We start from the raw sequence: 19,129 nt of genomic DNA on the forward strand, positions 1-19,129 counted from the left end.
TGGAATCTTTTAAGGCACTTTTAAAATTGGCATTTGTTCTCATACTTCCGGATTATATTGCATGGTTGTCATGCTTGTAATTAGGTTTATGAAGCCTATGGGATTCCCTAGCTCCGTCATGATGAGCATGGTTCAGAGATGATTTGGCCAAAATATAAGTCAATATTAGAAGGTTCGTCAGTGGGCACCTTCTCATTATTTTCGAAGAACCTTCGGACTTACAAACCTCATTTCATTTTCAGATTAACAAACCTTCGGCGTAACAAACTGTAATTAATTTTCGGAATAACAAACCTTTAGAATAACGAACCTTATCTAATTTTCGGATTAGAGAACGTTCGAACTACTGAATCTTTTTCGTTTTCTGATCAACAAACCTTTGGACTTACGAACTTTATTTACGAATCTCATTACATGTTAGGATCAACGAACCTTCAAAATACCGAATTTGATGTCCTTTTTAAAGACCAACAAGCCTTCTGAATCACTCCACAAATGTTCGGATTAAGGAACCCCATTTTATTTTCAGAATACAAACATCTGGGTATGGGGATTTTGTTTTTTTCGGACCAACTAACATCCAGAATGGCGAATATCATCCATCGTATATATTCGTCGTTGTTGTGACGTATACGTCAAGACACAGTTCATAAAATGAGTGTAAAAGCATATTTAGAGTTCTGGTTCACGAGGAATACTCTCATATACTGTTGAATTGAAGTCATCTTCTCTTCTTGGGGAAATGTCGCTTTCGTACAAATCTCTTTTTGAGGACGGAAAGTTGTTTTGGCTCTCACAGCGACCATTGATGTTTTCATCAGTATGTGCTTCTAAAACGAGATAGCCATGTTCGTCCACCTCATGCTCCACTCTTGGCGTGCTAGGATAGATAGAAGCCGCATATAAAGGATCGTTCTGGGTCATCGCATAAGGGCCAAATTCGTCATTTCCTTCGATATTCCAGTAAGTAGGACAGTACTGCGGTTCTGGAATAGGCGTGGATTGGTCAGAAGCTGAGGGAATTTCATGGTATATTGACGATTGGACGTTTCCAGACTGACTAGTGTCACCTGCAGCTCTTGTGGGCTGATTAGATAATGCTGTGCCAACTGTGTTACCACTGGGTGAGACTCTGTTGATCTCACAAAGCTCTATCGTACCCCGACTTGCTTGAGGTTTAACTCTAGTAACTCTGTGCAGACTGACATTGGAAAGGAGGTAGCCGTCTTCATCAACGTCTCTTTCCTCTTCACTGATATGTCTGGATTGAAGAAATATGATATTCTTGTTCCCCTTCTTTCCTGAACCTGACATGTCCATGTATAGTGCTTTCGTGTTATCGGCTCCAGTATTCATACACTCAAAAAAGTGTTCACTATCCTGGTGTATGACGTCATGAAAAAGGAGTGATCTAGTTTCAGCTGAGCTTTCAACACCTCTCCTGCTGCTCATTTTAGGTTCACGAGACAGGTCCAGTGACATGCGACCCTATCATACAAAAGTCACACACAAAACCACCATGAAGCACATCTGTCATCCTTTCCTGAAAATTATTTTTTGCTTTAAAGTGAAATATTGCTCATGAAGCTTTCATTGTCCAACATTATCAAAACAATTTGGAATAGAACTTTAGAGAAAAAAAAGAGACTCTGAAGAATAGGACCTATTCTAGTGCACCGAGTCAACTTGTGTTGATGACTGTGTGTGTGTCAGCATTAGAAAATATAAGCCAACTACATTTTTTTGTATTGTCAGATAAACGTAGAACTTGGGGCACTCAGCTGCAATATTCTATTCCTGATTATGTGAAACTCACTGCTGTCCGTAAAATGTTTTAATAGTCACGATAATGATAATAATAATACATACAATTTCTATAGCGCCGTTCTCCACAGACTTTGATTAAATGCTCAAGGCGATAGTATGCTTACACATTTTGAGGTGGAAAATTGAGATAACAAACAAAAGTGACTTGATGTACGATACTGCTTAAAACCACCACAACTTTCAAGAAATGATTCCAAGCACAGACCCATAATATTAAGGTGTACCATTGTAAGAAAATGCTAGTCAACAAGTTGACCAGATACGCATTATTCGATTTTATATGCCTATTAGAAAAAAAGCTAAAAGCCATGTGATTTTTTTTTTCTTGATTTTTCCTGTCATATTTTCTTTCTCAAGCCTCCTCACCCCCTCACCCCATAGAAACACTCATATTTACAGCAAAATTCGCCCTTCTTAAATAAAACCTGTTACCCAAAACACGTAATTTGTGTGTCATTACCGCTGCACGGTTCTCATACGTGTTCTCTGGATGAGCTGTGGCGGCTCTGTGATCTCCTGTGCCTTCAATATGAGTCGAAGTGTTTGGCGGATCCAGCTGTGACAGCTCTTCACTGGAGTGGACTTTCAACTTTTGACTTGAAGCTTCTCGACGCCTATACGCATCAAACAGGATATGAATAAAGAAAGAAAACAATACTCGTAAAATGCATCCTTTTAAACTGGAGGGAACGTTACTGTAAATTACAGCACAAATAGTTACATTATTTTTGATAAATTACTAATATTTTTTCCATTTTCTCATTGCTTTTCATAATCAAAGTGTGATACAAAATTACTGTCCCTCTAACATAATATAGCACAGTGAATTACAAACGAAATACCAAAAACATTTTTGTTCTTTTCTTTCGATGTATCTAAACTAGCGCAAATTAGTCTAACTTTTAACAGCAAAGTTTTGAGATGAGCTTTGAGAAAATTTCGCTGAATCTTACATTACATGTATAATCATGTCACCAAAAATCAGCAGAAGAGCGCAAGGGGTAGAACAAGTAATTCTAGCATAGATGTTTTCTCTGCTCTCTGACAATCATCTTTTTTTTTTATTATTGCGATTTCTATTTTTTTAAGAATGTCAAGTGTAGAAGGAATAATTGCGATTTTTCAAATGTTTTAAACAGTGGCAGAATGCTGATTCAATTCTAGGACTTCGACTGGGAGAAATAGTCATCCCCTTCTTAAAGACTGAATTTACCAATGGCACTAGCCTAACCACTCACACTTGCTTAAAGGGATCGTACAGTTTTGGTTGAGACCTAATTTCAGGTTTCTAACATTTTTGGTGAGATAATGAGAAACTTCTTATGAAATATGAAAGAGCATGTAATTCCATGAGGAATTAACGTTTATTTGATGAAAATTGGTTTTGAAATGGATGAGATATCCAAAACAGAGCGATTCTAATAAAGTGTGGGACCCACCTTTTATTACGATCGCTTTTTTTCTTTACTTTGTTTTTGGATGTTTCAGTCATTTCAAACTCGATTTTCATTAATAAACTTTGATTTCCTCTTAAAATGGTATGCTCTGAACTATTTCATAAGTGTTTTCTTGGTATCTCGCAAAAAGTTAAAAGCCCAATTCTCATCTCCACCAATACTGTACCATCCCTTTAACAGCCTTCAAACTTCCACTTCTTCGGTTTTTGCTTGTTTTTTGTGTGTCGTCCGTATTTTTCCTTTAGTTTTTGACTGTGTATACATAGGCGGCTTCTTTCTTTGTTTTGGTGGTGGTTTTTGTACAATAAGTCAAAAAAAAAAATGCTGTATCAATGAAATATTTTGGTCGACAATTGAATACACATTAAACACAATAAAATGTCTTTTGAACATAAACTCGGGTTTTCGCTACAATAACTCCACCCACCAACTATGTAAGAGGAATCCAAATCAGCAAAATTACTTCAACATTCATATGCATTCAATATACACTTACTTCTGAATATGCTTTGATTGTTATGTGAGTCGCATACAATGACTCACACCTCAGATCAACAATCTAGTTTTGACAAAAATTCACCTTTTCTGTTGATGCCTACACCAAGCGATGGACAGTATCCCAACCACAGCAAAAACAACGAGAAGGGTTCCCAGGATGTACGTAATAATATTATAATTTTTCTCGTAACTATTATGATCTGGAAGATAAAGCATTAAGTTCAAGTTTAATTTAGTTCAATTTATAATATTTAACACATCTAAAGATATAAATATATAATACTTATATATATTCCCAATGTCACATTTTATTTCGATACATTTACAAAAAAAAAAAGTATGATGTAATTACAATGTTTAATAATGTCTACACCAAGCGATGGACAGTATGCCAACCACAGCAAAAACAACGAGAATTGGTCCCAGGATGTACATAATATAATTTGTCTCCTGACTCTCAGGATCTGGAAGATAACGTATTAAAGTTATATTTAATTTCTAATTGCATTTATGTTTCCTGTATGACATTTCACATCTATACAATTACACACAAAAAAAGGAAAATTATGTACATATGTTTAATAAGCATTTATGTAAACATACATACATATATAAAACTTTTTTTGGATGGGCAAGTAGTAAAGTTTATTAAATCAGACTCTGATCTATAGGCAGAGCATTTAGACTTAAAAATCATAATCATTCTCGTAACTCTCAGGATCTGGAAGATAAAGCATTAAGTTCAAATTCAATTTATATTATCTAACATATTTAAGACGCAAATATATAATAACAATTATTCATATCTATTCCCATGTCACATTTTATTTCGATACAATTACAATAGATATGATGTAATTATAATGTATGATAAAACATGTATATTGCAATGAATTATAAATATATGTAAACATATATAATATGAAAGCATTTTGGGTGGTAAAGCAGTAAAGTTTATTACATCAAACTCTGATATAAAAGCAGAGCGTTTAGACTTTCCAAAATTATAAAAGAATGACGGGGGAACAAAATATGGTCAATAATTGCTTACTTTACTTCACAGTATTAATTGGCCATTTTGCACAGTTATATTGAAGCACTTTCATTGCACTTGTAATCCATTTTCCCTCATTGAGCTTATTTTTTTTTTTCTTCAGGAAAATGCCTTTTCATTAGATCAACAAATATTTGCATAATGATAGTTACATCACCACGAAAATCTGATAATCGATTAATAAGAGTTTTCTTTTCAGTTCCTTTTGAAGAATTGAGCATTGCAACATATCTTCATTTCTTCATGGACATTTTTTTATATTCTTGTATCATAAGAATTAAACTCTTCTTCAGTATGAGACATCACCCTGTCAAAAACACTCACACACACACACACACACACACACACACACACATGGCCCCTACACTGTATTGAAGTCATACCATTGTCTTGTTATTGTATGTCGCAAAATAGTAAAAAAAAAAAAATGAAGTTATAAGCTTTGCAGACAACAGAAAGTCAAGCTAGTCGCCATTACTCTCGATGTCTGCGAACTTCACAATTACCATCTTTTTGTTGGTGGTAATGTTTATTCTAAGCGCATAGGGGCCTTTGAGCTGGTAGTTTATGAATATGCCGAATATGAATTACTGTTAACATTGTGATCATTTTATCCTTGCACATACGGTTTTGCTCATATGTTACACGGTATTTGCCAACTGTAGTACATACTCTCAGAAGTGTTTCTATACTTTGTGTAGGCATTGTGCTGTTATTGCCATCTTGCCACTCTGCGTCTGTGAACAAACATTCCCATTAAAAAAAAAAAACATGGACAAACACACGAAAAGATGTTTTTGCACAGCAAAATAATTAATTTAGGAACTTCACGGAGTTAAAATATCGTCTATTAAAGTGTACTGGTGTGCGTGTGGTATAGTATGATACGCACGTCTGTTGTGGCATTTGCTCTTTTGATATACTTTCTAAGATACCAAATGAGTTGTTCAGAGCAAGTATCATACTCATAACATGACAGACAGAGTAAAAAAAGGTGATCTCTCCGAATGAATCACTCAACCGGTAACAACACAATTGTGTCTATTCTGTCTTCTAACAAATTATGCTGGTGAGCATTTTCCCACACCAAAAAATTTAAATTGATTACTTTCATTTTTCTCCTGTCAGATGCGAAAGTACTGATTCCGAGTCCATAAAACACCTCTCATTGGTGCGCTCTATTCAGTGTCGAACACTTTTGAATGTTCGATGTTTGTTATCATCCGCACTCAGATGATAATATCTCTCATATCGTGTAAATTCACACAAAATAGTTAAATCAAAATATTTGACAGCTCCTCCTCTTAGGAAGCCAAGGAAAATGCTCCCTCTCTCCCTCCCCCCCCCCCCTCTGTTTTCTCCCTCCCTCTCTCCCTCCCCCCCCCCCTCTGTTTTCTCCCTCCCTCTCTCCCCCTCTCTCTCTCTCTCTATCGCTCACTCGTTCTCTCTTGCACTGTTGTACAAAGCAGGGATTACGTAAGAGGATGATTAATGATAATATACTGTCAAATTGATTTTTAGGACAGGCCGCCTGCTTTACTTTCGACTGCTTGGCAAGAAGGGACTGAAGCGTTCCAAACCGGGAAGTAAGTCGACCATCCAGGTTGTCTCACACACTGCAGTGCTGCACTCCCGTTGACGGCGTAACCTTTGTCACAGCTGAGAGTTATCTTCGACCCGAAGTTCGTGATATCAGAATCCCAACTTCCATTGGGCACAATCCCAGGATGATCACAAAATCCGACAGAGACTTTCAATAAAGGAGACATGTAGGGATTCTCGTGAACCATGGGGGAAAGGTTAAAGTAACCAATACCATCACGATATAAAGATATTATAGAGAGAGAGAACTAGTGAAGCAATATCATGGATGAAGATCATGACACTAAATACATTTACAATCTATGACACCACTAGCAAATATAATGAATATGAAATCATAATGACTGCATACATTAATTTATTTCTGATTTTGAAGAGCAATACAGAGCATACGACTGGATGGCTTCCATAATGATTATTACTATTTCCGGGACCCTGTACCACCAGGGTGTCTGAAGTATCAGTTACTAATGAAAAGCATCGATGTACATTGATAAGTTTCGTTTAATATGCGGATGAACATGATTAAACATATAAGCCATTTCGTAATTCCACCTTTTTTTTCGTGTGTGTGTGTGTGTGTTTTGTTTTGTTTTGTTTTGTTTTGTTTTGTTTTTTGGTTTTTTTTTTTTTGCTTTGCTTTTTTTTTTTTGAGGGCGCTGGTTTGTAGTGACCAATCCACATGCAATTCAAATGCAAGGAACACATCCACCCGACAGCAACAAAGTGTTCATAAAAGCCTAGCGTTGGCAAAATGATTGAAAAAAAAAAAAAAATCTGTGTTCAGGCATTCAATGCAAAACAGTGCATTGATGCTTCCCACTGGTCTCCTGCTGGTTTAGGCAAATACGTCCTTCTTCTTCTTCATTTTTAACATGAATTCCAAAGAATTTTATGTCGGCAAGCCTATAATACATTATGTCTCTTGAGTGAAGTGCGTAACCAACTGAGAAAAAAAAAAGGGCATTTTCGAAATGTTCACATGACTTAATTACAAAAGGTATATTGTGAGAACTGCAGGTATTAACAAAAACAATAATACTGTCTTCATATTCATTGATGCTTACCTACGTGTTTCACACTCTAATGTCAAGAAATCTTTGCTTTTCGGATTACTCACGGTTAAATGAATGATGTCGGTTGGAGTCAACCTCTGTCGCAAGTGCACATGTCCAATTGTGAGAAAAGTTTCCGACAGAAATGACCTGTGCATACGTTTCAGACTGAAAACAAATGCACACTCCTTGTTGCATGACAGCAACGCCATTGCTTTGGGGCTGTCCTCTACAGGTGGACATGCACTCGCCGTCCGAATCAACGCCAAGTACAACTTGGGATGCTGCTTGAAGGTTTAGATGGTTGCCTTTGTAGCATCCGAGAAATCCAGGTTCTATGGCAGTCATAGAAAATTATTATTTGAACGTGCCTATGTTTGTTTGTTTTTTTATAAAGAATTATTCCAGTTGCTCGTACCTCAAATTGTAGATATCTGATACTTTTCAACAACTACTGAAATGACACTTTTACAAGTCCATTATTATATGCATGTAACACATGGAAATAATCATGGCAATAAAACTTATTCAGTTGACACCGGCATTTATCGTTGCTCTCAGTATCGAGTTTCATTTCGTCATGCACATCCATTATCAAACATGAAAAAAAAATGCATCTGTGTGCCGTAGAATCATACAAAGACATATGATAATAATATAATGTTCGCAAATTTCTGATTTCTGCATCTCTCACCTCGACAATGGAGTCTAACAATCCTGTTTGAGGAACACTGGGTTGTTGTCTTTAAGCAGTCCACTGTACTCAGAGAACCTGTGCATTGATATTGTGCAAAATATTTCATGAACTATTCTTAGGTTTTGAATGCTGCATTTCTCATGGAACTTTGAAACATAAAAAAAAAATCGCTGTCATTTTGATAAGTATGCATGCATAAGAAGAAAATAAGCTAGGGAGCAAAGAAACAGAATGAAATTATCATTTATGAAAATATATCTGGGCATCAAAGATTTTGCATGTACAGAAAGCAAATCTTTAAATATTCTAATGAAAGTTTGATTGCTGCGTCTATACCAATTAAGCTTGTAACAAATTTGTAATTTGTATTATTGCTCGTCATTTATATGTCAAGCAAAAAATGTAATATAGAAAAAAAAAACACCAATGAGATTAATATCAGTTATGCTATAATATCATGATATCAAAAGTGTTGCACGTACAGAAAACGAATTATGACAATGACAACACCTCACAAACTTTTGCTTACGAATTTCAATCTTTGAATACCTTGCAGATTTCACCGTCTGACGCAGACTACTACATGTAGTATGCTTGTCAACTATCAACTTCCCCTTTGTCTGTGATGCGATGCATGCTATATTCTACATGAAATGGTACACGTACATTATGCACTCACAAGATTTTATCGGCATGGATAATGACAATCATGACAATTCTGCGATTACCTTCACCACACGAGAGAACTAGAGTCTTGTCTCGTATTGCTGCAGTCCGATTGGCCAAAATAAACTGGCTTGTATACTCCTTTGCGGCCGGGAAGCCGAGCTCTTCGCAGACCAATTCAGCAGCTTCGGGGGTAAATTCATCATAGCAGACATATTTGTCTGATTCGATGACCAATAGGCCTTCAAGGGGAGAGGGTCCATCAACCAGCTTAACTGATGGTATCCCTTTAAAATTGATGTTCCAGAGAATAAAATCATTTGTGGTTGCTGCTAAACGAATAATTATGCAATCATTCATTGTAGCTCATTCGAGGTAAAGATGATTTACGGATGATTGTTACGGAGGAATATCGAAGTGATAAAATCTGTATTCCATATCAGGCTATTCACCGAAGTTTCCCTTGAGGATAAAGTATATCAATTAGAACAGGAGAAACATTGCACTCTTCGTTTTTGTTTTTTTGGTTGTTGGTTGTTTTTGTTTGTTTTTTTTTTCGGGGGGTTGTTGCTGTTGTTGTTGTTTTCTTGAATTAACATCAACCTTGAAGCCATAAAACCCCTCCTACAATCGCGAAACGAATGTAAAAAATGATAATGACCCGGTATTAGAGATACCAACGAAGTCTTGAAGGATTGTCAAATTCTTTGGACACATTGCACTGCTATTGCCATCGATTACATGTCTCTGCAAATTTCATTTTGTACCATTTCAGGGATAAACAGTGCATTTTACAATCAACCGTTTACCTATACTGCTTTGTTGCATTGACAATATGGATTTTGATACAAAGGTTGCAAAATTTATATGCAAGTGGGGTTATTTCTGCAATGATTGTAAGTCTTCGTTGGTAGAAACTGCCGTTAAATTTGATGTTGAGTATGAATGTGGATTATTGTTAGTGGCCACTATGGAAGAACTGAACTGTATAAAAACAATAATTCCACAGTAGAAACGGTGGCCTTAAATCCCCTGCGAATGACCATATACAGGAACTTGGGTGGGGGATACAGATTGAGAATCCGTGATTCTAGCCCCTGAGCTACAACAATTATTATGATATTCTCTCGTCAATGGATAAAAACTTGTATAAACTTTGTATTGGTAAACCATCGTATTGATATCATGGCTTTAGATGAAAATGACGCAATTTTAGTTCTTTGATTTCTTTTCAATTATGTCTACGTTTTGAGACAGTCTCATACAGATACTATCGATGTTAGGACTTGGATTTTTGTGCAGGATACCTATTTTCTAGTCATAGTATCATCATTCTGTGCCAAAAGAATGCAATGTTTGCTTGTTTGCATGTAGCTATTACCGTTTCACCTTACAGTATACATGGTCTACTGTCTGTCACATGTGCGCTTTGAAATCACATGCATTTTTGACAATTAAAGTATACGCGCCGTCTACATGATCATAATCTGTTGCAATTCAAAAGAAAAAGTCAGGTTTAGGAGAACTGAAGGAAAATTATTGTTGCAGTTAATACAACAAGCACAGCTTCCCCAATTGTAGTATACACTTACCCTCGTAACACTCCACGGACAAGGTAAATTTCACGGGGGAGATATACCATAACCGTTGCTTCGTCTGATGGGTTAGTGATAAAAAGGGAGAAGACTCCTTGTCTACCAATATCAGACTCCGAGAGGTCTTGTTTGCTATTTCATCAAGCCTTTCGAATCCCACCACAACATTGATGGAATTGAGGGTGTAGAGGATTCTCCTTCCAGGGGGTGCCTGCAGAATCAAATTATCACGGTTGTCGACGCATGATTTGTCACACCATATCTCCAGTTCTAGTGGAATCCCCGAACAATTTAGACTGAAATCTGTATGATGATAAGGATCACAAAGAGTGCACGTAAATTAATGAATTATGAGAATAGCAATAAAAGGAACAATGAAAAATTCCTCTAAGTATTCGAGCTGATGTCAGTTCTGTGACATGATTTAAAATGCCAAATCATGTACTATTTCTTGCCGAATTCTTGTAACGCATTCGTCTTCCTGGAGATCACATGTCAGTAGTTAAGTTATCAATCAATGTTCTTTCACAAACGCAGTAAATAAAAATGATAAAGGTTAACTTTATTGAACCTATTACTTGTGGGATTTATTAGGACAAAAGTTCAAGCATATCTGACAGAACATTCCATTCTCGTGTAAACACTGACTTGCTACAAGAACTGAGAAAGAGAGAAATGTGCGAGATATGTCAATGATGGAAAGAAAATTGAAAGGTACCCACATGTATTAGTTCCAAGTGCTGAGGACTTCATAAAAGGATTGCTAAACAAGAAATGAGCAGAAATCCATACGAGGAATATCATTCTTTCCTCCATCGCAAAAAAAAAAAAAAAAAATGGGGAAATCATAGCACAGCCACTGCAGATAACTCCGAAATAACAGCACGCTACGAAAGTCTGAAAGTCGGTGTAATGTTCCCTTCAATCCTTACATACAATAGAATACAATAGAAATACAATGGAATAGATATGAGCAAAAAATATTGTTGATGGTACTGAGCTGATTGATGACGTTGGAGTATTAAAAAGTCTGAGTGCATGATAAGAATGCGTTCGAGCAGAATCTCATAAAGTTGCCTGGGCTTTCAAGGAAGCGATACAGGAGGATCCACAGCATACAGCCACTCGAGAATGCCAATCATTAGTTTCAGTGATATAACGCCCACGCTGTCGTTTTAGATATTGTATTGTGTCTTGTTATTATCACAGATCTATTGTCATATTTCTGTGATAGTTACTGAAATTAGTAAGATATACTTTTGGACTACATTATTACTGGCTACAGAAAGTGCTTCCAGCAAGCTAAACGACTCCATACAGAATTGTGATGTACTATAGATGCATGTTTTGAACATGAAATATGTAAACCAAAGTGATAAACAAACCTCTTAAGCAAGGGTGGAAAACTACTTTCGACCAATAGTAAATTCACAAAGCATCGTCTCCCCCTCTCTCTCTCTCTCTCCATCTCTCTCTCTCCTTTTCTTTTTCTCTCTCCCTCTTTTCATCTCTTTGGCTCCTGCAGCTGTCGTACACTTTAAATGATATAAAATGTATAGTAGTCTTAATGCAAGAAGCTGAATCCGCCCATATTTTTTTTTCATGAGTACTGGATTAAAACCTGATTGATTAAGCTTTTTTGTATGTAATTGAAGTCTTTGAGATATTTAAGGACATGTCCATCCTCACATACATATGGATTGAGTGAATGCAACAATGTTAGCATCTCAGTAAAAGTTTTGGGAAAATCGGACAATCCTTCAAAAGTTATGAATTTTTGAATTTTCTGCGTAGTCATTGCTGAATGAGAAGACTACTACAGTGTATGATGTCACATGCGTAAAACAATATAAAGAATATATAAAGAGAATTTCACAAAATTCAGTTTTTTTTTTAAAAAGGGAACATTTCCCCGACTTGTCACTGACGTATGTTAAGTATGATATTATTCCCCGCCTTCTGAAAGAGGCAAGCCACGTGTGCTTTTATTATACGACAAAAGTGAAAATATGTTTGAATTTTCTTTACGTTTCTTTTATCATTCTACACACATGTGACATCTTTTGATCGTGCAGTGACTGAGCAAAACCTTCAGAAATTCATAACTTCTGAACGGATTGTCTGATTTTACTCATACTCCCTGATGGCTTCTACTGATATTGCTGCATTCACTTAATCCACACGTCTACACAAGAAAGCTGTAAAGACAATGCTGCTTTCTAGATATCAGTGATCTTATAATGTCATTGCAATTGTATCGTATGTGAAATTCCCTTGTTGAATTATCGCTGTTCAGAAGTTATTGCGTAATGTTATGTAACCGACCATGACCTGTAAGTGTTCACCTGTACCTCGGTGAGAAAATACTTTGCTATGCTTTACTATTCAGTGATCCAGCCTGCATCCGCTCTGCATCCGCTCTGCATCCACTCTGCATCCGCTTTTTCTGCTATGCGTCCGTTTCGCAATTATCTCCGGTAACCCCTTCGGAGCTGTCATCCCCTTCCATCCGCTTTCATCCGCTAGGCTTCCGATGAACATCCGTTTAACATCCCCGCTACATACTACCCACGTCCGTTCTATTTCCGTTCTGTTACCGCCAATTTTCGCCAATTTTGTTAATTTCTGGAGCGGATGAAAGCGGATGAAGCCATCCCCGAAATTTTGCTCGTCCGCTGTGTCCTTTCTGCATACGCTTTGTGTCCGTCGGCCAGTGGGACCGGGCCTTTACTTTGTGTATAGTGAAAGCAGACAGACCTCTCCTCTCTCCTTTCTCCTATCCTATCTCTATGCAAGTCATCCCTCCCCTTATTTTCCTATATGTTATGTATTATGTACGAGGGCTGCATGCAAATCAAGCAATGCTTAAGCTGTAGCCCTTCTGCATTATTCATTGCATCACTGATATGCTCTGTTGTACATTGTAAAGGCAATGAAGAAACTGTATTGCTGTACATTCTAAAGGTAATGAAGAAACTTACCTTGTTAGCACTTAATGTTTATGTATATCCATTTATATGTATGGTACCAACAATGTATATGATATATGTGTATGTATCTGCATAAGCAATGATATAATGCAGGAACCAATAAATCAAATCAAATCAAATCAAATCTATGAAGGTGGACTTGTCCTTAAGGATGGTCGCCAAAATTGCAGAGAAAAAGATCTGACGTTCTGTGAAAAGAGGGAAGCAAGAATTTCAGATTTACTTTATCTCGAGTTAGCTGACCTTAGGAATTATGAGATATTCAAGATGGCCGTCAAATACAGAAATTGCCTTATATTGTTTTGATAACAAGCAGTGAAAGTCAAAAGTTTGGATGATTTTAAACGTCATTGGAGGTGCAGAACACTTTGCTGGCTTAAATTCAATTAAAAAAAGATCAGAATCACCTACATTGACCTAGATGACACACATTAAGGTTCCCCAGATCCGTTCTGGGGTTTTCCCCGAGTTCTTAGATATGTAATCATTTTTGTTCTAATATTAGTGTAATAACTATGCGCGAAAATAGTAACGGATAAGCAAAGATGAATAAAAGTTAATAGAGGCGCCATTATTGCCACTACTATAGAATGAATATACAATTTTTTCAATGTTTTTTTTAAATCTTTATCATAATTATGTTGAATTTATTCCATATACTTGGGCTCGTTCCCCCACGATATGGAAAATCACGACAGTGGTAGACTCTTCCACCTGACGTGATATTTGCAGATCTTTCCTGCTCTGTAGAGTTATGTGAATGCAGTAGTATCTCTGCTCTGTCAATGTCGCGGAGGAAAAGGGCTCGAGTACATGTCACGAGACCTCTTCAGCTAATCGGTCACTCCCTGCGCGTGCGTAGTTGTCCAATCGAAAGCGTACTAGTACACTCAGCAAAAAAAAAGAAAGTAAACACTTTTTTAAGTTTATATTTTTCATAAACGTTTGGCTAAAGAGTATTATATACCATATGAAAGGTCATATAATTGGCTGTCAATCTGATAGGTTAATAAAAAGGGAAAATTCAGGCATGATTGAACATCTGTGCATTTCTCTCCCAAGGCACAAAAATAAAAATTGCAAAAATGTATAAGTTGTCATTCATGAGTAAATGCTCTTCCATACCGATTTTATAAGAATAAGAATAAAAGACAAATTAAACACAATAAAAAACAAAAATTACGTTGCAAAAATAAACCTATGATCTCTATGATATTCCTTGAAGGCCACAAGATCAATAAAGGTTTAAAATAATGGAGGAAAATGAAGAATCTTCTGTCAAGTCCAAATTCAAGTGATATGAGAGAAGAAGAATATTAACAAAATGGTTGGAATTTGAATTGATTTCCCAAATTTGAAAAATTGTAAATAACATTTACTTCGTGAACTTGTCTCATGAATTTTTAAATTACTCAATCAAAGAATGAAATAAGAAATTTTCTGATCATTTATACATTTTCGTGCCCTTACACCCTATTATTTGAGGTTTGAGCTGACAGAAGATTCGCAATCTCCTCATTTACTTTCCCACTTTACTTTTATTTGAGGTTATGAAGAGATAAAGAGAAGCAAAACTTGTTTTAAAATTTCATTCATGTCTCTCATTGTGTTTAACTTCTTTTTTTTTTTTTGGTTATCATTGTCCTCTTGAAGGGCATTTGCAAATGAAAGAGAACGTGTCAATTTTTGCAATTTTTTTATTTGCTTTGGAGGACAAAAACGAATGTGGTCACGCATGCGTAATATTTAAATTCATATTGACCGTATGGGTTGATAGCCAATTAAATTACCTTTAATATGGTACATAAAACATTGATTTTCATCAAATGTTTCTATGAGAAATATAACCTCAAAAAAAGTGTTTACTTTTTTGTTGAGTGTATATCCCATACGATTTCCAAGGCTTTCAGGAAAGTGGCATTAAAGCGAGTACTTACATTGTCGATCATCTTTCGATTCATTTACCACATACTCTCTCTCTCTCTCTCACACACACACACACACACACACACACACAACACAAATTTCCTAACAGGATACACTGTTTCCTCGATCGGGCAACTAAAGTTATAGACTGTTTACTTCTGTACCTGGCCACCAAATTTTGAAATTTCAAGATCTTAGTGGCCCGCTAGGGCTATCAGACACACACAAAAAAAGTATATAGTGTCTACCCAATACATATATAATTATATACATGTGTGTGTGTGTGTGCGTGTGTGTATGTGTGTGTGTGTGTTTGTGTTCACATTATGTATTAGTATACTTATGCATATTATGTAAAACATATTAAAGCACAACATACCCTCATTATTTCATATGATTTTTTTTTATTAAATGAACAGTAGCGTACACACAGGAGTGCTAGACATTTTTGTTGTTTTTTTTTTCTAACGTGTCATGGTTAACTCATTGCGCTTAAACAGGACTAAAGTAATACAGGTTGTATGATGAAGAACACTTTTTTGAAGTCCAAGATCCCCGATTCATTTTCTTAGGTTCATGATCATTCAATGCTTTTATACGGATGGAATACAATCTTTTGTCATAAATGTTGAGGATTTTCTTTTAAAAATTACTATCATCATTTCACATTCAATTTCAACATGCAAGGCTAGAAGAAGAGATGACACTGAGACTAATATTCTTGCAGTGTATGTCTTTGTATGTCACAAGTCATGCGGTTTAATTTGACTTCAAAAGGAAACTTTTCTTAAGCTGTGAAAACTTACTAATGACTTGAAATGATTGCCCTCCCGCTGGATGAACTTGTGCAACTCTTCTTCCATACACCGAGAATGAATGTAAAAGTGTAACTGAAGTTCGACCAAGCATAATTATTGTTTGTTGGTATTTCTGGTCTTCGGTCAGCTGCCTATGTCCATGAAAAAATAAAAAATAATCCTCTCTCAAAATTTGTTTTCACTTTCATATCCTTGATCGCTAACAAATTTTTAAATGCTGTTTGCCTCAAACGTGGAGTTAATGAACGGTAGATGCTCCCTATTCACCCCTATTCATCTACTTCCACTGCACTGAACATTTTAACTATTTTAGTCAGCATCGAAATCTTTTGATTCTGAACGCGGAATTTCACCTCTTGCACATGGATTAAATTGAGTCGTTAACAAAATGTTGATTTGATTCCTCTTTATTTCAAATCATTTGCTCCAGTATAGATGGTATAACTTTAAGGGTCGGCGTTTGGAGTGATCATATCCTTTTACTTGTTTCTGTTTTTCCAAATTCATGAATTTCTTCCGTCGAGATGTTTTTCATTGCAACTGATTGACAAATTGCCCTACATCGACGTATAAAATAAGCACTGAATTGATCAGTGTTTTTTAGTAGTAGCCATGATAAAAATCATGGGCGTACATACTCGAGCAGGATTCGAACCTACGACCTCCTGATCACCGGACAGGCGTCATCTCCACTAGACCACCGAGCTTTCGCCCGACAGCAAGTGTTGGTTCTAATCCTTATAGCATGCAGCGGGTACTGCTTTGTTATTCAAATTCATGAATTTCTTCCGTCGAGATGTTTTCATTGCAACTGATTGACAAATTGCCCTACATCGACGTATAAAATAAGCACTGAATTGATCAGTGTTTTTTAGTAGTAGCCATGATAAAAATCATGGGCGTACATACTCGAGCAGGATTCGAACCTACGACCTCCTGATCACCGGACAGGCGTCATCTCCACTAGACCACCGAGCTTTCGCCCGACAGCAAGTGTTGGTTCTAATCCTTATAGCATGCAGCGGGTACTGCTTTGTTATTCAAATTCATGAATTTCTTCCGTCGAGATGTTTTCATTGCAACTGATTGACAAATTGCCCTACATCGACGTATAAAATAAGCACTGAATTGATCAGTGTTTTTTAGTAGTAGCCATGATAAAAATCATGGGCGTACATACTCGAGCAGGATTCGAACCTACGACCTCCTGATCACCGGACAGGCGTCATCTCCACTAGACCACCGAGCTTTCGCCCGACAGCAAGTGTTGGTTCTAATCCTTATAGCATGCAGCGGGTACTGCTTTGTTATTCAAATTCATGAATTTCTTCCGTCGAGATGTTTTCATTGCAACTGATTGACAAATTGCCCTACATCGACGTATAAAATAAGCACTGAATTGATCAGTGTTTTTTAGTAGTAGCCATGATAAAAATCATGGGCGTACATACTCGAGCAGGATTCGAACCTACGACCTCCTGATCACCGGACAGGCGTCATCTCCACTAGACCACCGAGCTTTCGCCCGACAGCAAGTGTTGGTTCTAATCCTTATAGCATGCAGCGGGTACTGCTTTGTTATTCAAATTCATGAATTTCTTCCGTCGAGATGTTTTCATTGCAACTGATTGACAAATTGCCCTACATCGACGTATAAAATAAGCACTGAATTGATCAGTGTTTTTTAGTAGTAGCCATGATAAAAATCATGGGCGTACATACTCGAGCAGGATTCGAACCTACGACCTCCTGATCACCGGACAGGCGTCATCTCCACTAGACCACCGAGCTTTCGCCCGACAGCAAGTGTTGGTTCTAATCCTTATAGCATGCAGCGGGTACTGCTTTGTTATTCAAATTCATGAATTTCTTCCGTCGAGATGTTTTCATTGCAACTGATTGACAAATTGCCCTACATCGACGTATAAAATAAGCACTGAATTGATCAGTGTTTTTTAGTAGTAGCCATGATAAAAATCATGGGCGTACATACTCGAGCAGGATTCGAACCTACGACCTCCTGATCACCGGACAGGCGTCATCTCCACTAGACCACCGAGCTTTCGCCCGACAGCAAGTGTTGGTTCTAATCCTTATAGCATGCAGCGGGTACTGCTTTGTTATTCAAATTCATGAATTTCTTCCGTCGAGATGTTTTCATTGCAACTGATTGACAAATTGCCCTACATCGACGTATAAAATAAGCACTGAATTGATCAGTGTTTTTTTAGTAGTAGCCATGATAAAAATCATGGGCGTACATACTCGAGCAGGATTCGAACCTACGACCTCCTGATCACCGGACAGGCGTCATCTCCACTAGACCACCGAGCTTTCGCCCGACAGCAAGTGTTGGTTCTAATCCTTATAGCATGCAGCGGGTACTGCTTTGTTATTCAAATTCATGAATTTCTTCCGTCGAGATGTTTTCATTGCAACTGATTGACAAATTGCCCTACATCGACGTATAAAATAAGCACTGAATTGATCAGTGTTTTTTAGTAGTAGCCATGATAAAAATCATGGGCGTACATACTCGAGCAGGATTCGAACCTACGACCTCCTGATCACCGGACAGGCGTCATCTCCACTAGACCACCGAGCTTTCGCCCGACAGCAAGTGTTGGTTCTAATCCTTATAGCATGCAGCGGGTACTGCTTTGTTATTCAAATTCATGAATTTCTTCCGTCGAGATGTTTTCATTGCAACTGATTGACAAATTGCCCTACATCGACGTATAAAATAAGCACTGAATTGATCAGTGTTTTTTAGTAGTAGCCATGATAAAAATCATGGGCGTACATACTCGAGCAGGATTCGAACCTACGACCTCCTGATCACCGGACAGGCGTCATCTCCACTAGACCACCGAGCTTTCGCCCGACAGCAAGTGTTGGTTCTAATCCTTATAGCATGCAGCGGGTACTGCTTTGTTATTCAAAT

At 37.1% G+C, this 19,129-nt stretch overlaps 1 protein-coding gene across 1 annotated transcript; it reads right to left on the reverse strand.

Annotated features, from left to right (window-relative positions):
• Positions 1 to 672: 672 nt before the first annotated feature.
• On the reverse strand, positions 673 to 15,390 carry LOC140227762 (uncharacterized). Its single transcript, XM_072308162.1, has 9 exons — positions 15,379 to 15,390; positions 10,449 to 10,662; positions 8,919 to 9,098; positions 8,188 to 8,265; positions 7,559 to 7,828; positions 6,377 to 6,586; positions 3,865 to 3,982; positions 2,288 to 2,441; positions 673 to 1,488 (listed from the first exon to the last, which is right to left on the reverse strand). The coding sequence occupies exons 1-9, from the start codon at positions 15,388 to 15,390 to the stop codon at positions 673 to 675; spliced, it is 2,052 nt and encodes a 683-aa protein (XP_072164263.1).
• Between the last annotated feature and the right edge of the window lie 3,739 nt (positions 15,391 to 19,129).

Source organism: Diadema setosum, chromosome 4, assembly GCF_964275005.1.
Source record: "Diadema setosum chromosome 4, eeDiaSeto1, whole genome shotgun sequence".
NCBI lineage: Eukaryota > Metazoa > Echinodermata > Echinoidea > Diadematoida > Diadematidae > Diadema > Diadema setosum.

What these genes read in the sequence shown, in the direction of transcription:
- LOC140227762 (XM_072308162.1), bottom strand. An exon ending in TGTAGGCATCAACAGAAAAG is followed by an intron (nt 2,442 to 3,864) that starts GTGAATTTTTGT and finishes TGATGCGTATAG; the next exon opens with GCGTCGAGAAGCTTCAAGTC. An exon ending in CGTATGAGAACCGTGCAGCG is followed by an intron (nt 1,489 to 2,287) that starts GTAATGACACAC and finishes TTTGTATGATAG; the next exon opens with GGTCGCATGTCACTGGACCT.